At 52.0% G+C, this 20,706-nt stretch overlaps 9 protein-coding genes across 9 annotated transcripts; 4 read left to right on the top strand and 5 right to left on the bottom strand.

Annotated features, from left to right (window-relative positions):
• Nucleotides 1-2: 2 nt before the first annotated feature.
• On the bottom strand, nucleotides 3-2,298 carry BDP55DRAFT_670018 (prolyl oligopeptidase). Its single transcript, XM_060575346.1, has 3 exons — nucleotides 2,093-2,298; nucleotides 1,292-2,034; nucleotides 3-1,234 (listed from the first exon to the last, which is right to left on the bottom strand). Exons 1-3 carry the CDS (start codon nucleotides 2,192-2,194, stop codon nucleotides 148-150), a joined length of 1,932 nt encoding a protein of 643 aa, XP_060427365.1. The 5' UTR covers nucleotides 2,195-2,298; the 3' UTR covers nucleotides 3-147.
• Nucleotides 2,299-4,389: 2,091 nt separating this feature from the next.
• Nucleotides 4,390-5,262, top strand: BDP55DRAFT_730500 (uncharacterized protein; the record flags this gene model as incomplete). Its single annotated transcript, XM_060579693.1, has 3 exons — nucleotides 4,390-4,752; nucleotides 4,820-5,009; nucleotides 5,069-5,262. The coding sequence occupies 3 exons, from the start codon at nucleotides 4,390-4,392 to the stop codon at nucleotides 5,260-5,262; spliced, it is 747 nt and encodes a 248-aa protein (XP_060427364.1).
• Nucleotides 5,263-5,952: 690 nt separating this feature from the next.
• Nucleotides 5,953-8,566, bottom strand: BDP55DRAFT_556510 (fungal-specific transcription factor domain-containing protein; the record flags this gene model as incomplete). The annotated part of the gene is made up of 2 exons (XM_060569597.1): nucleotides 5,953-8,339; nucleotides 8,410-8,566. 2 exons carry the CDS (start codon nucleotides 8,564-8,566, stop codon nucleotides 5,953-5,955), a joined length of 2,544 nt encoding a protein of 847 aa, XP_060427363.1.
• Nucleotides 8,567-9,137: 571 nt separating this feature from the next.
• BDP55DRAFT_670011 (uncharacterized protein) lies at nucleotides 9,138-10,252 on the top strand. Its single transcript, XM_060575345.1, has one exon. It carries the CDS (start codon nucleotides 9,656-9,658, stop codon nucleotides 9,842-9,844), a length of 189 nt encoding a protein of 62 aa, XP_060427362.1. The 5' UTR covers nucleotides 9,138-9,655; the 3' UTR covers nucleotides 9,845-10,252.
• Nucleotides 10,253-12,061: 1,809 nt separating this feature from the next.
• BDP55DRAFT_670009 (uncharacterized protein) lies at nucleotides 12,062-13,420 on the top strand. Its single transcript, XM_060575344.1, has one exon. It carries the CDS (start codon nucleotides 12,078-12,080, stop codon nucleotides 13,338-13,340), a length of 1,263 nt encoding a protein of 420 aa, XP_060427361.1. The 5' UTR covers nucleotides 12,062-12,077; the 3' UTR covers nucleotides 13,341-13,420.
• A 2-nt stretch (nucleotides 13,421-13,422) lies between these two features.
• On the bottom strand, nucleotides 13,423-14,529 carry BDP55DRAFT_670008 (uncharacterized protein). The gene has a single exon (XM_060575343.1). The coding sequence runs from the start codon at nucleotides 14,364-14,366 to the stop codon at nucleotides 13,545-13,547; it is 822 nt and encodes a 273-aa protein (XP_060427360.1). The 5' UTR covers nucleotides 14,367-14,529; the 3' UTR covers nucleotides 13,423-13,544.
• A 1,458-nt stretch (nucleotides 14,530-15,987) lies between these two features.
• On the top strand, nucleotides 15,988-17,311 carry BDP55DRAFT_670007 (RmlC-like cupin domain-containing protein). The gene is made up of 3 exons (XM_060575342.1): nucleotides 15,988-16,384; nucleotides 16,436-16,578; nucleotides 16,635-17,311. The coding sequence occupies exons 1-3, from the start codon at nucleotides 16,257-16,259 to the stop codon at nucleotides 17,060-17,062; spliced, it is 699 nt and encodes a 232-aa protein (XP_060427359.1). The 5' UTR covers nucleotides 15,988-16,256; the 3' UTR covers nucleotides 17,063-17,311.
• Nucleotides 17,312-17,762: 451 nt separating this feature from the next.
• Nucleotides 17,763-18,401, bottom strand: BDP55DRAFT_556458 (ankyrin repeat-containing domain protein; the record flags this gene model as incomplete). Its single annotated transcript, XM_060569593.1, has 2 exons — nucleotides 17,763-18,148; nucleotides 18,206-18,401. The coding sequence occupies 2 exons, from the start codon at nucleotides 18,399-18,401 to the stop codon at nucleotides 17,763-17,765; spliced, it is 582 nt and encodes a 193-aa protein (XP_060427358.1).
• Nucleotides 18,402-18,650: 249 nt separating this feature from the next.
• Nucleotides 18,651-20,211, bottom strand: BDP55DRAFT_695380 (type IIB DNA topoisomerase; the record flags this gene model as incomplete). Its single annotated transcript, XM_060577463.1, has 7 exons — nucleotides 18,651-19,145; nucleotides 19,202-19,273; nucleotides 19,340-19,405; nucleotides 19,456-19,542; nucleotides 19,592-19,700; nucleotides 19,769-19,835; nucleotides 19,890-20,211. The coding sequence occupies 7 exons, from the start codon at nucleotides 20,209-20,211 to the stop codon at nucleotides 18,651-18,653; spliced, it is 1,218 nt and encodes a 405-aa protein (XP_060427357.1).
• Nucleotides 20,212-20,706: the final 495 nt, after the last annotated feature.

The raw sequence follows: 20,706 nt of genomic DNA, 5'->3' as shown, positions 1-20,706 counted from the left end.
TCCTTGGGTTTCATGCTGATTTCATGTATGAGAAAGCGTTTTGACTGTGAGAAAGCGAAATAATCCATAGACTTTTGCAATTTTCATCCGCACCTCGAGGAGAAGAAATGTGACACCGAAGCTTGGGAAGAGTGGCTTCTTCCAATATTAGATCAAGTACGATCTCCACCAACCTTCCTCCTCCTCAAGCCAAAGACGAGGGCTTCCAGGCATACCAAACATGTGACCCTCGCCCTCAACCTCCCTGATTCTCACATCCCCTCCCTTACCTTTGACAGCTTTATAAATAAGCCGGGCCTGCTCAATAGGGACCACGGTATCCGCAACTCCGTGAAGGAGGAATAGCGGGGCCCCAATCTTGTCGGCGTGGTATAGAGGGCTTCGCTCACGGCATCTCTCCTCCTTTTGCTCGTCCGTCATACCCGGGTCCAGAACAAGCGCTCCCATGTACTCGGACTCCAGCTTATGTGTGGACTCTTCCAGCTTCTTGACGTCACTCACACCACAGACGCAGAATCCGGCATCAAAGGTTGTACGATGGCGGACGAGGGCCTGGAGAACGTTGTAGCCTCCGGCGCTTGCACCGACGATACCCACCTTGCCGACTCTGCCTGCTTCCACCAAGTGTTTGGCGACTTCAGCAGCGTCATCGGCGTCAACAATGCCCCAGTTTCCAAAAAGTGCCTCGCGATACTCCCTGCCATGTCCCGTGGAGCCCGTGTAGTTCAGCGCTAGGTAGGCGTAGCCACGAGCAGTGAAGTACTGGGTTCGCAGCTTGAGACCTGAGCCGGTGTAGCCTGTTGGTCCACCATGCGAGGATATGACCAGAGGGGGTTTGTCGCTATCCGGACCGAGGAATTTGGGGTTCTTTGGCATCCACAAGGTGCTGTAGATTGTGCGAGATGGACTTTCCTTTGACTCGAATTTCACAAGCTCCGGCTTTGAGAAGAGCGCTGTGTCCAGCTTTTCATCTGTAGTTCCTCGCATAGTCGTAGTTTTTCCGCTGATGACATCGACCTTGTATAAAGCAGATGGAGAATCGGACTCGTCCGCAACAAGAAGTAAAGACCTGTCATCCAGACGAGCCATGGCGTCGTTGACAATGCCGCAAATGCTAGATGATCCGATGGGTTTCCAGTCGTTCTTCTCAAGGTCGATGAGAATCAGCTGAGCCTCGCCGAATGTAATGGCTGCCGCAGCTACGTAGCGTTCCGATAATGGGGCGTACGTTTGACTGATGCACTGTTAGTGATACCCCTCGCGCAACTTACAAGCCTTCGCATTTACTAACCTGCCTTGGAACCATCGAACTTCTCCGATCTCGGCATTATCCAGTCCGCTCAACTTGATCTGAGTGGGCTTTTCAGCACCAGGAGCTAGACGAAACAGTCTCCGGAAACCATCAACCTCAATGCCCAGAAACAAGCTTCCGTCCGGGCCCCATCGAGGCTCGGCTGCTCCTTCTCGATTATTGCCAGCAACCAAGACTGCATTCTTGACAGTTGCCTCCGACGTCCAATCGGCAACGAAGATCTTGGCCGATGCGAATGGGAGATTGGGCTGGTCCCACTCCATCCAAGTCAGCCTCTTCCCGTCAGCGCTGAACTGAGGGGTGTAGTAGAAGTCGGTACCCTCTACGACGCGCTTGACCTCGCCGGTATCTGCATTGATAGCGACAACATAGTTCCGGATCTCGTGGGGAGTGTTGATGGTGTGATCTTCTTGGTTAGCCAGAACCCAGGGGCTCGTGGGGTTAGCGCTGAAGTTGGAGTATCGCAGCTTCGAGTCGCCGGTCAGGTCTGAAACTTTGCCAGTGTCTACATCGAGGGACTTGACGGTATTGTCGCGATTGGAGAAGACGATGCGGCCATCCGCGGCGACGTCGTAAGTAGAGCCACCGTATTCATAGACTGTGTTGCCTGCGCTGTAAGGTGCTGGTAGGAGATCTTTGAGGCCACCATTCTTGGTGACCTCAACGAAGACCTTACGCCCATCATCCTTCGACTCGATGAAGAACGCCCGTCCTGATTGACGCTTTGCATCAATTAGAAAACAGTATACAATTGGCCGCCAAGTCTCTGGGCTCACTTACATGGACTCGAGGTGATGTTATAGTCCAGCTTTTGGAGGTCACGGTATCAATAGTGATTGGGCTTTCCCAGTCGCCATAGCGGGCCACCCGTTTAGTCACCATGACGCCGGTAATCCGCAATAAGGTAGTTGAGCGAAGCCGGATATTAGAGAGATATAAGGTCGTCGTGGAAGATCGCGTTAACACGTGAGTCACGGGAAGTTTGAGGGGTTCAAGATGACGCTTACGTGAGGTGAATCACACGACCGAGATAGGCAGGAGATACGTGCCGAGTTTGCCGGTAGCCACCTTCGGCGAAGCCCCGCTTTTCAGCCGATGTTGGCCGCGCTTTCCCTCTGAAAGTGGGGGAAGCTCGCCGTGGTCATCGACATTGCTGTCCGGGGAGCCTTTGAGCGGCTTGGCCAACTCCAAGTCTCAGAATGGGAAACAATCGCTTCCTTAGCATTAGCTGGCGACTTTGACTTCCGCTTCGTCATGACTGACACCACACTTTGACAGGCAGCTGTGACAACCGAGGCCTATTGCCTACTCTATCTGCGAATTGCTAGATCTCTAAAGCTCGTCAAGCGGCGAAACTCTTGACTTGAGCCTTGTTATGTGAGTAGTCTGTACTAAGTCAAACGTGCTTATCAGGTAGAGATCATGGCTAGTCTGTTCTGCCATCATCAAACTAAAAATACAGCCTCAAGTTGATTTCCAAGGTCAATCATGGAAGCCATTGCTTAATTGCACACGGCAACCGGCGTCAAGCTTGGACAAAAGCCAATCCGGTCCAAACCTGAGCCGCACAAGCGACCGTAGCTCTACCCTCGCCGGGATAATGCCAGAATCAAAAAGCGAGTCAAAATGGGCTGATTGCCAAGGTGCACTAAATGCCGTTCGAGACAGAAATGTTCCTGACTCAACCTCCAACTTTGCTAGAATCCAAAAGGGTTCCTCCAATTCTTTCTCGGATTCCTTTTGTAGTGAGAGGTTGAGATTGACCCTAGAGGCAAGCGTAGCCGTTCTTCTTCTCGCCTCGAGCGCAAAAGCTTTTACCAAGATTACCAAGCGCACAAAAGAGGAGGAATTCTCGATCCCAGAGATGATCTCAACCAGGGGGGCCCGTAACCTGAACTAGCTACATGGCGCCATCCACGGCCGCGTTTCAGTCTGGTGCAAGTTGAGCCGACGGAGAACTCGCGCAGCATCGCAAACGCTACGGTGAACGGAGCAACTGGTCGCATGAGCGCTATCCGCCGGCCTGGGTAGAGTTTCTGTTAAGCCTGTTAGCCTGTTCTGGTGCTGGACCGACCCTGGTTGTTGGGGGCCAGGACAGGGGAGTCATTGGGTTTTCAGCGTGCTGATTCGGCCAGAGGGATTGCTCACGTTTGAGAGTCTAAGTTTAGCCTACGACAGCTGTCATCTGAGACTTGGTGAAGGGCTTTGGATTCTACCCCTTCAAAGTCAGCCGAAATTCAGGATCATTGGGGGACGGTTCAGAAGGGTCGGTAAGAAGCAAGGGTTTATGGTGGGAAATGCAAACTCACAAGCGCGAGTTCTGGCGCGGTCTGCCGGAATCAGATGAACTTCAGAGGATCTCAACCTTAGTCTTCCTCCAGCAATATCGGTCAACCACGATCTACAGAAAGCGCTACTCACTTGTGATTGCACCGTTCTTAAAGACCCAGAATCCAACTACAACTCACAATTTCGCAGAGTCATCGCTTCGTTGGTTCAATGGTCGATGCTTTTCTCCCCCGCATGAGATACCATCCGAAAACGACAAGTAGAGACGAGTTGCCACACCGCCAAGCAGCGCCAATGCCGGAGCTCGACGATAAACTGGCATGACCAGCCGCGCGCCGTTGTGCAGCACGCAGTGCGACAACCCCCTACTTACCGCATTAGTCCATCATGAGGCTCTCGAGATGCACCTTGGCGCACCTTGGCGGCGCGGATGGTGGGGGAGGACTCCTCTACTTGCGTATCCTTGCGGTCTTGTATAGGTTTCATGATGCCGTTCCTCTTGGCAGTCGGCCGGCCCTCACGGCCCAGCCCCGTGCATGTTTGTCTTATACGAGAGAATCTTATCAGGGACGAATGGGTTCGTCTAGACATATAACCTCTTTGAATACCTCGTTGACGCCCACCGGCTTTTGCTGTGATGGTTGCGTTCTTTTCAGTTTCCATACCAGTTTACTTCATTTCATCAACCTTTCTTTCTCGCGGCAAGCCCGCCATTACGAGCCAGCCGTGTTGGTCTCTTTCACAACTTTGATTCTTTCAATAATAATATACTCTTTTTCTTTTTCAAAATGAGGCCCTCGACACTCGCCACCATCTCATGCCAGCTCCTCCTAGCCGTATCACTGCCAATTTCGACTATCGAAGTACTCTCCCGAAGCAACAGCATCACGAAAGCCTCGGTGGGTTTAGGTCTCGCAGAACGAAGCCTCGCACAAAGCGTAGCAACAGCTCCATCCAAAGTCACCGAAAAAGAAGCCGCTGCAGGTGAAACAGGCGCAGCGGAAGGAGCAGTCGGAGGTGCGGAAGGCGGCGCAGCCGGCGGCGGCGAGGAGGCGAAAGATCCCAACGAAAAGGAGATTGAGGGACAGTTCATCGTTCCTGTTCGGTTAGGCGGTGCGAATGTCAAGCAAGATGTTCTCTTTCCTCCAGCAGTGAGTCTCAAACTCTCGCTCTCACTAAAGATGACTGTAAAGACATGTGCCTAACGATTCCTCGCAGAAAAATGGACGTTTCGAGGTCGAATTCCAAAACGCAGTCGGCCGAACCCTCACCGTGACGGAAAACAGATCCCCCGCGCCGCCTCCCGCGGGGTTCACCGCCATCGAGGCGGTTTCGTACAAAGTCAGCCTCGCAGAAGGCGCACAGGGCGTGACTCTCTCAAAGATTGACTACATTCTCAACCCAGGAAGTAAGTCAGCCCTTTGAGTCTTCTTGGCAGCAGCAGTGGTGAGCTAACATGAGACGTAGATACCCTCGACATCAGCAAGGGACAAGTGGGCCGCCTCTTCCCGGAGCTGAACGCCTTCATTATCGACCCGGCTCTCGGTGAACTCGAATTCGAAGCCGAGGAGAATGAGTTGACCTTGAAGGTTGCTAACATGAATGGAGAGTTCGCCTTCTTCCTCCCGCAGGCTGGCGCCGCCGCTGGTGCGACTGCATAGGGGTAAGACTTGAGGGTATGCAAAACAACTTGTGGTGTAGGCTGCAACGCTACATCCAGGTTCCAAGGAATATCTATAGTTATTCGATGGAGAGATACGATGAAAGTAAAGCAAGGCAGACAAAAGCTATACAATTCATCATGTATCAGACATTCTTTGACGAATAGTTAAAGTTCTCTTTGTATACCAGTCTCAGTATTACTACGTTTTCAGGGGCTTCGAGGATAATACCCAAATACCAGATTCAGATTCTGCAGAATGCCATCCGTCTTGGATCATGACATGCTTTGCAAAAACGTGCTGGCCCTTTGACACGTTTCTATTGGAGACGATTACATCCCGCTCATGTCTCCCGGATATGGGTTTATATATTGGTGTTACAGGGTATCATCCTGTGCAAATCGAGGGCCGGTCAAGGACTCTGGGGATGGTGAACAATCGGGCAATGGGTCTAATTAGAAAGTAAGTAAGTTTCCCATGACCGAAGATACTGAGAACATCATGCGCAACTTACATATACTGTCGTCCCCGTCGCTTGTGATGCGCAATTGCGTGTGTAGAGTCCCGCAGGGGGAGGTCCATCCGCAAGCCCGCTCTACACAACCCTCATCTTCTGCATTTCACACGCGGAGAAACCTCTTCCAGACCATCTTCGTCACGGAAGAGTTGATCGGAAGTGCAAAACCACATTCATACTAACATCTCGCGGCAAAGTTTGAGCCTTTCACTGGCTTCCCTCAGGAGCTCTGAGTGAGACTGCTTTAGGCTGGTCTCAAGCAGATCCAGCAGTTCCGGCAACCTCTCATTGAGGTCCCGCGTAGCTTCTTCATTCAATTCTTCCAGACTCGAGAAACGGGCCAGATAGCGAGCAATTTCACTTAACCTTCCCGGGGGCGTGTTCCTGTTGGGAATACCAAGTGCCTGTACAAAAGACCATATTGTCAAGGCTGCATAATACATGATCCACGGCCGATGAGGATCTGACTCGCTGCGGCAGGAATAGTAGACAGAGACCGGTTCAGGTAGAGCGCCGAAGCTACTCGTCCGCCGTTTTGGGGTTTTATGGTCCACAAGAACCTTGTAGAGCAGTTTAAAGGCATGTAAAACGGCGTGCCGGGTGGATGGTGCATTCGACCAGGTCCTCATTCTTGCAACAGCGTTGGCATGGTCGCGAGTTGAGACTTTGCGGCCAACCAATCGCTTGGCGCCGGCGTATACCTGGCAATCGACAATATCGACGTGCAGACTGATATGGGCTAGATGGTAGAGAACAGCGGCAGAGTGAATGGGCCCATTAGAACTTGGCGGCTGTCCTAGCCCTTCAGATAGATCATTCGCACCCACAGCATTGTCAAAGGATTCCTTCCACTCGTCGAAAGCGCGGAAAAGTATCTTCTTCCAGCTGTCGTGCGTTTCCGTGCTGGGTGTACGCAGGTCAAGCCACTTGAGGTGAGACTCTCGACGAGATAGATGCCATCCGACGCTGAGCAGTCCCGACATGATAATCATGCGTCCAAAGGTGTGTGTCTTGACTTCCTGCCCATGTAAAGCGCTTTTGAGTCCATCGAGGAATGATACCTGCTTGATGCCGTACATTCTGTAGTTCCCGTCAAGTTGTCGGAAGACGCCTGGGGTCGCGGCCGTCCACAAGCCATCGTCGCATGGCAGGGGAAGCCGGATCTCGTGCGGTGCCATGTCCGCGTTGTGGCCAAACATGGCTGCGTGGACAGTGTCCATCATGAAGGCCGCGAAAACGACGCGATGCATGGATTCGCTCTCGGCCCACCGAACCCACCACGTTCTTGAGTCTGAAGAGGGTCCGTCGCTCGGTGCTGGGGCTTCTTCTTCTGGAGGCGATTCGCTTCCTGCGCGACCAATAAGAGGGCTCCCTCTCCTCAGGAGGTTTAGAAGCGCTGAGTGGTATATATGTGATCTCTCGTGCATACGCCTGGAAGAGAATATCTTCTCGTAGAACTCGAGCAACAGCATTGCTTGAGCTATGGACAGGCCCACCGGCGCTGAGGCTTCCTCGTGAGTAAGGATTTCCCACCGACTGCTGGAGATAATCACGTCTGCCAGCCCTCCGTACGGTTCCAAGTTGCCGGTCGAGTCTCTGCTGCTTAAGGATGCAGCTCCTAAAGCAACCATCACGAGTAGGAGGAAAATGGAGCAGCGATTCGAAGAAAACGTTGGCTGATGAACGATCGGTAAGCGTGGCGATATTCTCTTCCAGTATTCTTGCAAACAATCTCTCATCATTTCGAGGCTCAAAGCAGGCAAGTCTCCATTGCTCTCCTGCACAAGGCTCACTATACGTGGCTCGTATTTGGGCTGCTTGTGTCGGAAGACCTTCAACCACCTGAGGACCTCCTGTCTCCGGTGCTCGCTGATGAGTTCGTCGCTAACTTCGACTTGCCGAGGTGGCGACGGATCCAGCTGTGAACGACTCGTCAGTGACTCGTAGTCATAGTGAATGTTGTTGTTGAAAGTTGATTCAAGGCCACCTTCGAGAAAGGGAAGATCGGCGACTCCATTAAAGTCACTGAAGCTTGCTTGAGAGTCGAACAGCCAGACCGCAAAGTTCTCCCGTGAAAGTGCCTCGTCGGGCTGGAATCCTCTCGGGTCGAACGCTGGCATGAGGGGCGGTGCCTCAGGTAGGGATAGCTGATCACGTCCGTAGTAAGCGGGCTTCGATCGCATCATCTCAGCAGCCATATCATCGATGGACGGCCATGTGGCAGGTTGGCTGATCCTTGTGACATGTTGAGCAACAGACGAATTTGATGCGCCTGTCGTCGGGGTGGGCGTAGCAGATTCGGGAGTCAGCAGGATGGCGGCATCGTGAGGGCCGCTTGTTGAAGGTTGTGGAAACGCTGGCCGTGATTGTGCGCCTGAAGTCGGGGATGACACAGCCGGGCCGGATAGGTTGCCAGATGCCGCAGAGGCAAAGCTGGGCGCGCGATTTCGGGGGATGTACGACGATGAGTGACGTTTCTTGTGACGCGACAGCAGGTCAGCGCGAACGAACTTCTGATCACAACCTGGCATATCGCAGATGAAGATTTCTTTGGGATTGTCTGTGAAGACGCGTCAGGTTGTACTTTGTGATATTTCAAGGACTCCGGCTGGATAGGGGAGTTGACTCACGGTTCAGCTGGTGCCTCTGAAGATGCTCTGCCCTAGAATACAACTTGTCGCAGCCGGGGTGTTCGCAAACGAACCGCCGAGGCGCACCTCTGCGACTCGCACGCTTGTAGTTGGCTGCAGCACTGCCAGGCTGGCTGGGGGATGGATGGCTCGCCATCGACAACGCTCATGAGAGCATCGTCAAAAGCTACGCTTGGTGTTTAAGCGTAGCTGGAATAGGTGGTTCACGGAGCCCCTGTATACCCTTGTAGGCAGTGGCGCTGTTACGGGCAAGGAGTACGGGTATGTTGCGGCACGCCAAGAGAGGTGCGCAGAACGGGCTGAAGATATTCGCGGCAGCCGTTGAGATGGAGACGGGAGGTGAGCGGAAGATGAGATGGAATTGGAGATTGGCAGAGTTGCGCCTCAGGTGTCTGGCACAACGCGGGGGGTGGGCGTGCTGAGGTGCTCCTTGAGTCTTTCCCCAAAAATGCCCCCCTTCCCCACACGTCCCAAGCGGGAATGGGGAAGGCGCATTCGAGATGAGTGGACCCCCACGACTGCACGATGCTACTCGGCTCATATCGATACCTTATCGATACTGTATCGATAAGATAATGGAAAGGTATCGGTAAGAGTCCACCTGGTGGTCCAAAGAACCAATGGGAAAACGTGTGCATCCCACTTACCTAATCAAATAATATCTCCTGCCAAACTCGACATTTAAGTTGACCTGTCGTGCCTGTCAAGGCAGCATGACTGAGATAGATTCTACAGGGAATAAGACTGCTGCAGGATGATCAAACTTTTCTACCTTTTTTTAACTTTTGTACCTTTTTTTTTCCTGTTGTTTTTTAACGCTGATCAACAGGAATTCGGCTACGCTAGGTTTCCTTCCAGATAAATGGCTGAAACAGCTTTGACGCTTTCTACCTTATTTTTCCTGTCTGAAGAGCCGGTACTCTCGTTTGCGCTCAAGTAGCTGGGCTAGTGGCCCACTCATCATCTCCGCATCGCGGTAACATCATCGAACCGAAAATACATATTTGCGTCATGGATCGAATTAGATTGGGAACCAGCAGGCTTGGGTTGTTAGGGCTACCATCGTTTGTGTCTTGACGCCCCCAAAGTCCATCGTCACATTTGGCAGACCCAGCAATGATCGTAAGATAGCCTTTCTGGAGGCGGAGTAGCCTTGCTGTATGCTGTTCAGGAGGTCATAGTCGGCGACTGTTGGGCACCGAGCCTGGTTGTAGATACCTTATACATGATAGCGCTTCCTGTCTTAAAGTTCTCGGCTGTATCATTCAAAGCGCTCGTCAAGCTATCGAATAAATTGCCTTCGATGATTATGGTTACCCAATACTCTGCTTGGCACACTAAAGTCCTGACGGATTCAGCGGTGCTGAATGTGACGGTGGCTTCGAATTCGATGAGAGCAAATAATTCAATCTGAGACCAGTCGCGGCTTGTCTGACAGCAGCTCCCACGGAGCCTCCATCATAATAAACGAGAAGCATCTTGAGGAATAAGGACATGGTATCTGCCGGACTGGGCATAGGAAGTTCCAAAGAGGTAGGACTTGGGCCCTTACTTTAAGAACAGAGTCGGAGCGAAGCTTGTATCTCTGGAAGAATTGTCGCTTTCCATCGAGGCTGCCACTGAGATAGTGTCACCCTTCGTGGTTTTGGGCCAGCTGTTTGAAGCGTCCACAGTCGTAGCGGCACGTTTCCGAACAAGGGACGGTTTGGATCTTGGTGTGTGTTCACTTGGGGAAATAATTCGACCCTCAAGATTCGGGCTGATTTATAAATACTCGTGTACGAGGGCCTGTGAGACTAGAATCGACTTCTGCTGCATTCCGTCAGTGTGTAAGGGTGTTGCAACCGTCGGCAACATATACTTGGTCACATTTTTGGCCGGAGTCATGGAACCAAGCAACAAGTTGGACCGTCCCCGGGACCCAAGGTCAGGGCGGCCGCCTAGGGTGGCGAGTATTGCTGGTCATGGCGCAGGGAAAAGCCTCTACGGTGCGCTAGCTTGATTATACTTTGGGGCGTTCGCGATAATCGGAGAGTGAGCTGTCCGCTAATCGCGAAGACGCGAGCGAGAGAGAGTCGAGAGCTAAGCAGTAGAGAAAAGAGCGACTTGGGTTAGTTTATGAAAGCGGTCAAAGTGGATGCGTGCGTTGGACACTCGCAGACAGGGGTTGAGGGATCTTCTACAACCTGTCAGGTCTCTTTCGCGCCTCAAGTCTGCACACTACGATGTTCAACTAGATTTCTAGCTAACACGTGAAAATAGCAACATTCAATCGATGTGAGCGATAGTGTTTTCTCAAGTTGCCGCCAATGCTTTGTGTGTTCCTTCAAATTTAGCACTTCTTGAAATGATCTCCGCATGTTTTTTTGCTTGGGTAATAGTTGTCGACCCATAACCAGGGATTAGATTTCTCATCATGCATTAAAGTGGTCGTCATAAACCAAGGCAAGATACCCGTCCTTGAAATTTTGGTCCGCAAAACCACTCAGAAGCACGTGTCTAAGTCGTCTGTTCTACCACATCTCCATCCCGTAGACCTCTGCTTCTTCGCAAGGGGGAGACGGCGAAGTCTCTGAATCATCTCGATAGCCGTCTAGAAGTGGGGTCTGGAACATTTCGTACGCTTACTTCGCCCCGATAGTCTCTCTATAAGCTGATCGCGATATATCCGACAGTGCTCTGGCCCACGGAGCGGTCCGTGAACCCGATGTAACCGGCGTTGACGACCGTTCCACATTCTCGCCGCAGTGGTTTACACGATGTGGAGCATCAGCACCGAGTACACACCAACCGAGTTCTTCCTGTTAGATATCGTGAACTTTCTCTTCAAATGCTATCTTCTATACTATACTTGGAAAAGTCCATTTGAACCGCAATCGTTAGCTTTTTGTAGGAGTATGATTTCCTTTCTTTTCCCAATCCTAAGGGGAGGATCAGCGTTTTGCAAGAATTGATTTCTCTGCTTGTGTAGTATCTTACTATTACTTCCATGTTTAGTCACTCATGTGAAGCTGAACGTGCAGGATACCCTGGAAATCATGAGTCGGTAAGCTGCGATTCGCTCACAAGTGCTACGCAGGCCCGCCTGGTGGTGATTCATCGATGGATCAATTGTTAATGTTACGGAACTCGGGGTGCGAGAAAAGCCCGTTGATGATGTTGATGAACTCCAAGTCTTCAGAATTCAACGGCGCGGGGAACGAACTTCAACTGCCTGACAACCACTCTCCACCTTCACCAAGAATGCATGATTTTCGATAAAATGAGAAGATGAATTTGCGAAAAAGCATAAATGAACGCGGGACCGTCAGATGTTCCCAATACTCCAATCTTCAGAGCAGAACCTCCACAGCTACTGCTTGAAATCCCACCCCCCTGTTCTTGGAGCCTTCAACCCATCCGAAATCTCACCAATACTCAGGAACTTCGCAGCAACAATGTCTGGCAAGTACCTCATCACGGGAGGACACATCTTCACCCTCGACGACTCCGTCGGCGACTTCGACAACGGTGCTATCCTCGTGGAAAACGGAATCATCAAGGCAGTCGGCAAGGCAGGCGAGATATCAGCTCCAGATGCCGAAGTCATCGACGCCACCGAGGGCGTCATCATTCCCGGCATGGTTGACGCGCACCGCCACGTCTCCATGAGCCTCACCCGCGGTATCGGCGTGGACCAGCACCTGTGGCACTTTCTCTCAAATACCTACACCAGGTGGCTGCCAGCGACGGGCGTCGAGGAGATGTACACCTCAGCTCTTGTTGGCGCCCTCGAGGCTATCGAGAGCGGCGTGACCACAATCATGGACACCTGCGAGTCCTTCCACTCGGCAGAGCATGCTGAGTCGGAGCTTCAGGGTCTCAAGGATTCTGGGATCCGGGCCTTCTTCTGCTATGGCATGAGCGGCGATCAGTATGGCGACGTGCCGGCGGGCAGATCAGGCTGGGAAGCACGCCTGAAGCACGTGGGAAAGATGGCCGGGGAAGACTCTGGGGAAGGGCTCGTCCGTGTGGCGTTGCAGCTCAGCCAGTCCGGTACCACGCCCTTCACTTGGATGGGTGACGAAGTGAAGCTCGCTCAGGACAAGGGTCTCCTCTGCTGCTCCCACTCAAGCGCCGTACCCGCCTCCAATCTGACAAGCGACTTGGAGGTCAGGGCGGATATGGGGTACATGCACCCCGGACACGTATATATCCACTGCACAAACCTGTCCGACCATGAGATGAGCCTCATCTCCGAGACGGGTGGCAAGATTGTGCTCTCGCCTGACACAGATATACAAATGGGCATGGGCTTTCCTCCCCTGAGGCTGGCTCTCGCCCACGGTCTGGATCCAGCACTGAGCATCGACACGTCGAGCGCTGTCCCACCAGATCTTCTGTCCCAGATGCGACTGCAGCTGCAATCGCAACGCGGGCTGGATCACCGCGCAGAACACCTCAACCAGCGAGTCTCTTTGAAGATGGACTTTGGCGTTCGGGATGCTCTGGTATGGGGCACGCGAAATGGGGCCGAGGCCGTCGGTCTCGGGGACAAGATTGGTACACTAACACCCGGCAAGCGAGCTGACATAGTCGTCATCACGAACAAACGCGCGCTCAGTGGATCAGCGAATCCTTTGGGGACTGCTGTGCTTCACTCTACTTCTGCGGATGTCGACTTGGTCATGGTGGACGGAAAGATCTTGAAGCGAGACGGTAATTTGGTTGGCGTTGATGTTGACTCGATTCGTGCCAAGTCGAGAGAAGGGTTGCGTCGGATTCAGGCGAATTTGAGGGGTATGCGTCCGGAGATGAGCCCGGAGGAAATTCGAAAATTTTTCTTGCAAGGAGAAAAAGCTCATCGTGCCAACGTTGCGAACGCCTACGCTCAGGGAACCCAGGTTGCGGATTATCTTCGACCTGCGTGAAGTTGATATTGAGAGCGAGTAGAGGGGAAAGAATGAAAACATGAAGAGAGTGTTTGCAGAAAATTAAATCTACCATAGAGTGTCACTAAACCGGTTCATTGCCATTGTTGACCGAAGGTATTGATTAGAAAGAAAGTTGACCTTACCAGGCAGAAGCCGTCATAAAGCCATTGTGAGAATGCTTGGAATCAAGAGTCTACACATCTATCCATTTCGGATCCTCCTTGCAATCCTATTCAAGGCCACATTACCCTTTTCGAGCTTCTTATAATCCGCCTGATGACTCTGGGCAGCAGGACCAACCACCTCCAACAACTTCACACTGGGCATCCCCAGATAACCCCTCGGCGTCCCCGGCCGCCTATCAAGCCTCCCGTTCCTGATCGCGATGTTGTCATCGGTGTACTTCCTCAGCCGCTCCGGGATCACCCTCTCTTCTCTCGTCTGATGCTCCAATACCTTAATCAAGTCCACAAACACCATCTCGGAAGATGGCAACTTGACCCCGAACAACTCCAGCGCGGCCATGGTCTCCCGGATATCGTAGCTCACAACACACAAAGTCGCGTACGCCTCCCCACCCAGCGCATCAAAAGCCTCCTGCGCCTTAGCCCGCGCCTCCTCCGCATAGAGCTCAAACGTCTCATGCGCAGCGGCAGCATTGTACCACGACCAAGGCCTGGGCTGGAGACTCTTATTCACCTTCGTCTTCTCGAGCATTCGAATCGTCCTGGTGCTGCAATGCTTCTTGAACGCGTCGTGCTGTTGGTCGTCAAGGGGCAGCGATCGCCACACAGGCTTGTCGGCAGGCGACATGACGTTTATTTCAATCGCTTTGGAGTTCCGTGCGTCGGCGTATTGGTATCTGTCTGACAGTTCGCAGGCCACGATGACGATCTTGTCACCTGCCCAGCAGTCCGCGAGGGTTTCATTTTCGTTGGCGCAGTCTTGAAAGCGCCGAAGCTCGCTCTCGTTGAAGAGGCGCGGTTGCTGAGCCGTTTTGTAAGTGGATGTATTGGGCGCCATGGATCGGAGAGCTGACGGTGGTCACAGCGAAAATAGTTGAATAAGAATTGTGCACCTTGGAACCCTGACGAACAATTTGCGTAAGGAACGGTAAGATTTCTTTCGTACAGTAGCTGCCATCTCATTTACATACACAGACATGAGTCCACATTTTGAACATCTAGTTGACTGAGTAATTAGAGACTCCCGGCCGAAATACGAGGTGGCGGCGTTGGCACTTACTCAGCCCCATCGTGACTCTTACACCGACCAGTTGGTTGATATTCAACAGCACTTATAGGGTAAAGCGCACAGACATGTAATGGATAGAGAAAACATTTGTTGAACAACCTTTTTATGTCTCTATCCTGAACTTGGCTATGCAATTGCTGCCTTCGCTAAAATCCCTTTCACGAATCACGACTCACGATTAAGGTAAGAGCTTGGCCAGGATGAACTCACACTCTGCAATCTCAGCCGCTACAAAGCTGCAGTGAATAGCTGAAAACAACCAGGTTTCATTCGCCACAAGCAACAACGCCGTTGTAGCGCATCAGTGTGTCAAGCAGCTCCAAAACAAGGCACCTTCAACTGGGAAATTGTCTGTTTTCACCCCAGGGTCTGGGTTGAGTTCAGGACATAGGGAAAAGCTCGAGAAGATTTCGAAATGGCACATTCATAGGCAACGGACGGAACAATGAGGCTTAATCAACCCTCCAATAGCTCTGGGGTGGAATATGATAAGAGTTGAAAGATTTGTCGTAGAAACGACCCGCATCGTTGTGATTTGCCGTATGTAGTGCCATGTTAGGATGAATGAATCAGTCAGTGGAATGTTTGAATTAATTTCTATAATTGATTGAACAAAAGAAATCGCCTACATTGATCTCTTGGAGGTCGGGGGAAACAATGATAACTAGTAATTGTTTATCTACTTTACCTTGCGTCTCTGTAAACACTCAAAAGACTCGATGATTAAACAAAAAAGAGTTTGCCCCCCCAGTGTTGAACTGGGGGCTACATCTCTTGGTGCTCATGCTGGGACTGGAACTCGGAGCCTGTCGTCGAGTAGGCTGTGGGCGTAGTTGATTGTTGCCCTTAACCTCTCCACCACCTAGTCAGTTTGACCCGATCCATCGACCTAAACAGACGCCTGCTGGCTGGTGACAGGAATGGAATCGAAGGGTTATATGAGAGCTTCCTTCCGGTGTGTAATCCTTATATCCAAGTGGAGGACTCAACTATCGGAGGAAGGTCCGGTATGTATCGTCGGTGAGGTTGAGGAAGGGACGGTCGGCGCCGTTGCTTGTCGAAGTGCGATGTCCAGCCGTCACGCCGTGAATGTCCGTAGTTCAACCGCACCGAGGCTGAAACTTTACCCGCGCCCGTTTTGAGCTCACCGGTCCATTCAGGTGATATCTTACTGTGTTTGGCGGTGATGTGGTGACCCGATTCAGCGACTTCAGCAAGTCTACCAGACTACGTCAGCGCATCAGACTCAGCCTCAACTCATCTGGGGCTCCATCAAATGGACCAGACTGCGCCCTATTGTGGAAATGACGCGGAAACGGGCCAATCCTGTTCAACCTTTTCTTTGAGAACTATTTGTCACTTCATCTGTCGGGCAATCTTCAAGGCAGTGAGCACGGCGGTGTTCAGCTAGATAGGGTAGTTTAAGCTTTTGAGATGCCTTCTTGGTTTCTTTGAGTTGAGACTGCGCAGAGTTGCCAGAGAGGCAGATGGTCATATGGACCAAGAGGATTTGGAGTGAGATGTCGAAGATGCCTTGAGATGCTTCGTCGAGGCGGACAATAGGTTCACATAAAAGCCATCGTGATACCCAACGGAATTGATTTAGACCAGCAGACTCATCACAAGATACCCTAACAACCACAGCAAGTGCCCTTCACAATGCTCATTCCAAACCTTCCTATCGCCGCCATGGCCCTGTCCTCCCTCGCCATGGCTGCTCCCCATCGCAGAGACAACAAGTCGGCCACGAGTCTCAGTCTGACTGCTCAGCTTCAACTCGCGGACAGGTAAATCATTAATTTATACCGATGCTCATCCTTACTAACCCAGATCACCAGCAGCGCAGCCCGATACCGTCTTCTCCCCAGGGACGAAGATTTCATCTACGACTTCCACAAGTCCCAAGTCGCCCTCGCCAACCGCCAAACCTTCCCCGCCGTAACCGGCCTAGGCGGCAGCATGGCCGTCGCTTCCTTGCCCGGTAAGTCGAATGCTCTCAACCCGAATCGACTGTGGAAAATGGCTAACAACAAACAGCCTGCGCGATGTCCTTCCTCCACCTCCACCCCCGCGCCTCCGAACTCCTCGTCGTAACCTCAGGCCGCCTCATCACCGAGATGGTCCCAGAGGCAGGCGTCCTCGACGCAGACGGCAAACAGCGTGTCATCCGCGCCGACCTGGGTCCCAACCAGATGACCGTCTTCCCCCAGGGCTCCTTCCACACCCAGGTCAACCCCGAATGTACTCCCGCCTCGGCCGTCGTGTCTTTCACCTCGGATGAGGGCGGCACTGCCATGGTTGCGGCGCAGCTATTTGCGCTAAGCGACGATGTCATTGAGACTTCGTTTGGGTCGAGTATTGATGGGGAGGATATTGACCGTGTTCGTCAGGCGATTCCGAAAAGTCTTGTACTCAAGGTTGAAGAGTGTTTGGAGAAGTGTGGGCTTGAGAAGCGGGCTGTCTAAATTGGGGGCTCGGACTAGGTGTGGCCTTGACGCCGTAGTATTGCCGGAGTGGTACAGTTCGGGAGATTTTCCTCGAGACTTCCTCCCTCCTTTCTTTTTGTCGTTGAAGAGAGGTGCGTATTATCCGTTGGCAGCTTCTCTTCTCTCATTGTTTGTCTCGTCTTGATTTCAGAACATCTTTAGCAACTCTTCTTCTTTCACTCATTTAACATATTCTCATGGTTAGATAGCTATCATATAACCCGCATGCAACTAAACATCAAGAAAGCTTCGCGGTATGGTGATTTGTCTCAGCCTACATATTAAATCGACATCTGTGTTTCTTGAATTGAAGGGTTGAACTCGGTATGGTTCATTCAAGGTAGTATGAAGGAGTAGCAGTTGCACAGGAAATCGAATAGTACAGAAAGAAGGAAATCTTGTCTTCGAAAGCTGTCATACCGACGCGAGTTCGATGTGCCTTTGTTAGTGGTCGAACTTGAGGAGAGCTACGAGTATGATGACGTACTGACCTTTGAAACTCAACAATTCAGATGAACCATGGGCATGTCAACTCGCTTACCATTTACGTATAAAAAGTAGTCTGTTAAAATCCTCACATAGCCTACATTCACGCAACAGCATAGAAGCCCCCTCGAGCGTCATCAAAGTCGTTCACTCATTTGTTTCTTTTGTCTTTAACTCATAAGTCAGATCCCATCTATGAAGTCTTGCTGCTCTCGCCAGCCTTATCCTTGCCCTTGTCTTCCTCGACGGCACCATCATCCTCAATCTCAATACCTGCCGCGGCACCGCTCAGCCCTTCCTCCTGGTTTCCGCCCTCCATCTTCTCAGACTGCGCCAGGAACCAGTCCGCTACCTCCCGCTTGTCGTTGAATAGCGCAGAGTCGAGAGGAATCTGGTCCTTGTCGTTGGCCACCGCAGGGGAAGCGCCGTGGTTGACGAGGTACTTCACGGCCTCAAGGTGGCCGCCCAGGCACGCCCAGTGCAGGCCCGTGTTGCCAAACTCGTTAGCGGCGTCGACGTAGGCCTTCTTCTCGTCTGCGGGACGGCCATCAAATGCCGTGATGAGCGCCTTTACGATATCTGCGGAACGAGTCAGTGAGATGGAAACTTTGATAGTATGAGTGCAGCGAAACTCACCAAGGTGACCGTTGCCAGCAGCCATGTGCAGGCAGGTCGACTTGCCCTCATCCTTGGCGGCGGTGATGACCTCGCCTACAGAGGCGTCTTCGCGCTCCGACAGGGACTTGAGCGTCTCTTCGAGATCAGCGACCTCGCCGGCTCTTGAAAAGTAAATGAGATCATCAATCTCCTCTTCTGAGAGTTTGGGTGCCATTTTCGGTGAAATTTTGTGAGTGCTGTCTGAGGACCTGAAATGAGTCTTGAAAGTTGAGTAGAAATTTTCGGGTGATGTGTGTGGAGGTACAGTGTTAAAAGATGGGATGCGCACTCCGCACGGTTCCTCCTCCTCTCATGTCACTAGTTGCCTTGCGCCAGCCCAAAACCTAAGATCAACTCAGCACTCAAAACAACATAAAGAACCCAAAGAAACCCCAAATGAAATCAAGGTCGCGGATGGGGCAGATCATGAGCTTCTCATGTGCTCATCGAGCCATCGCGACATGTCTCCTGTGTTATCCGCAGCTTGGATCTCTGCCTTGATGCCGAGGAACATCATCACTTGTAGTTCTCGTCGGCAACCTCGATCGCTTTCGGTGCCGTCCTCACTCATTTCTCTGACCATATTGATCGCTCGAGTTCTGTCCCGTAATGTGAGAGAACTCGAAGACTCGAACGTGCTCTCACCAGACCGTCTCTGGCTGCCGCCGCCGTCAGACCCGAAGCAAGGGTTTGCATTCTGATGGAAAGGGAGATCGTCGCTTTTGATGCCGAGCCACTGCATGCTAGGCACAGTCGTTGATTTTTCATGTGCATGGCCTCGGGTGCCGTGACTATAGCAGCGCATGATAGCTATACCATAGCAGTCGAAGTCGACCAGAGCGAAGACCGGAAGCTCGGGCTTGGCCGTGTGAAGAAGATGCACGAACTGCTTGGTGTTCAAATCCGGGTAACCTTTGCCCTACAATCATGTTAGAAAGTTGAAGTGATATTGTTTCCGTAGGCAAATTTACTAACCGTGACCAGAATGCCCATGCCCAAAGCAGAGGTCTCCTGGTACCTCGCCGATGCCAGAGTGCGATAGGTTGCCTATCCCACCTCAGTCAGCGATGATCCGCGGGCAACATCAAGACCACCAACCTCTTTCTCGATGACCAAGATCCATTGCGTAGGACCGAAGTCAATCTGGGACACCCTCCTCACCGACGGTATGAGGATCCCCTGTATCTTATTTAGCAAGAGCCATGATGATGCATCTTGGTCCTTCATACATCCCCGGTCGATGAGGCGTCAACCTCCGAAAGAGTTCCGGAACGCAGAATGATAGGCCCTGATACAAGGCCTTTGCTTGCGGCAACCTGACGCATGGTTACAAGATGGCATATGTCAAGGTTAGGGGCCACTCACTATACCGAGATCTTCTCTCCCAAGGCCAAGAGTGTAGGCAAGGTCATCAACGAGATTGTCGACGGTGGATTGTCTTTTGAAAAGATCGGTGTCCTGGTAGTAGATGTTCCTGTACTACCTAGTGCTCAGCACTACACGCTTCTGACGAGGCAGAGCAGAAAGCGGCGAAGCGCATACCTCTTGGTGATCAGGTGGCCTTCCGTCAGGGCACTTAGCGAGAGTTGCATGATGCGCATAATCCGGGCTGTGTTGGCTCAGTATCAGGCATAGTTACCGCCAACAAAGCAAGAATACGAACTGAACTTGGTGGCCTCCTCAACTGTCCGGCCAGGGAAGCGAACTGCTGATCGAGTTGTCTTAAACGGCACACAGCTGCTGGCGGATCGGCTTGCGGAGGGTCGGGTCCTGAAGGGAACGGCTATTTCTCGATTCTGCAGCAGTGATTCTCGAGCAGCTATCAGTATGTCTTCCAACTTTACTATGGCGAGCCCGGTGGCATTATGATTAGGGTCCGGATCGGGGATGGTCACGACGTTGCTTGGTTGACTCTGATTAGACAGCTGTGCCGTTAATCGACCCTCATGGTGGCCGTTGAGCAATTGGGGTGTAGCAAAGTCCATTGAAAGACGAGAAAAAGCACTCGCAATCTTCGCGCGCCAGCACCTGCGGTCAGACTCTAGAATTTCCGACGATTGTCGTTCAGTGGAAGATTGGTTTGAAGAAGAGGGTGTGCAAGAAAAGCTGAAGGTGAAGTAAGGTAAGGTGTGGGAGCTGCAGGAACAGACGAAGGAGGCGCCCCATATTGAACAGCCATTGACCAATAAGGGACGGCAATAGGAAGAGCACCGTGCGGCACTCTTTCAGTGGGGCTTTTGGCCGTGGCCCTTGCAGCGGGTAATGGACGGGAAAGCACCTTATGTAATCGACGGGAGATGGAGTGATGGAGTGACGGGATGGACAGCTTAGGTTCTTGAGACCCGGTGCCGCTGAAGTTTATTCTGCGCTGGTCTGGAACTGTGCGATATCCTGGCACCTGTCAAATGGTCTGGGAATTTGCGTTTCGCATGTTAAGTTATATACTTGGGGCTGAAATGTCCCCAACAATCTTGAACCAA

Source organism: Colletotrichum godetiae (assembly GCF_030913485.1).
Source record: "Colletotrichum godetiae strain CBS 193.32 chromosome Unknown BDP55scaffold_31, whole genome shotgun sequence".
In the NCBI taxonomy this organism is placed as follows: domain Eukaryota; kingdom Fungi; phylum Ascomycota; class Sordariomycetes; order Glomerellales; family Glomerellaceae; genus Colletotrichum; species Colletotrichum godetiae.
This window is presented reverse-complemented; position numbering and strand designations above follow the sequence as displayed.

Coding starts and splice junctions, on each gene's coding strand:
- BDP55DRAFT_670018 (XM_060575346.1), bottom strand. CDS start 2,194: ATGGTGACTAAACGGGTGGCCCGCTATGGCGACTGGGAAAGCCCAATC. Junction 2,035..2,092: donor TAACATCACCTCGAGTCCAT/GTAAGTGAGCCC, acceptor ATTGATGCAAAG/CGTCAATCAGGACGGGCGTT. Junction 1,235..1,291: donor GTTCGATGGTTCCAAGGCAG/GTTAGTAAATGC, acceptor ACAGTGCATCAG/TCAAACGTACGCCCCATTAT.
- BDP55DRAFT_670011 (XM_060575345.1), top strand. CDS start 9,656: ATGATAGCGCTTCCTGTCTTAAAGTTCTCGGCTGTATCATTCAAAGCG.
- BDP55DRAFT_670009 (XM_060575344.1), top strand. CDS start 12,078: ATGAGCCTCACCCGCGGTATCGGCGTGGACCAGCACCTGTGGCACTTT.
- BDP55DRAFT_670008 (XM_060575343.1), bottom strand. CDS start 14,366: ATGGCGCCCAATACATCCACTTACAAAACGGCTCAGCAACCGCGCCTC.
- BDP55DRAFT_670007 (XM_060575342.1), top strand. CDS start 16,257: ATGCTCATTCCAAACCTTCCTATCGCCGCCATGGCCCTGTCCTCCCTC. Junction 16,385..16,435: donor CAGCTTCAACTCGCGGACAG/GTAAATCATTAA, acceptor CCAGATCACCAG/CAGCGCAGCCCGATACCGTC. Junction 16,579..16,634: donor GGCCGTCGCTTCCTTGCCCG/GTAAGTCGAATG, acceptor AACAACAAACAG/CCTGCGCGATGTCCTTCCTC.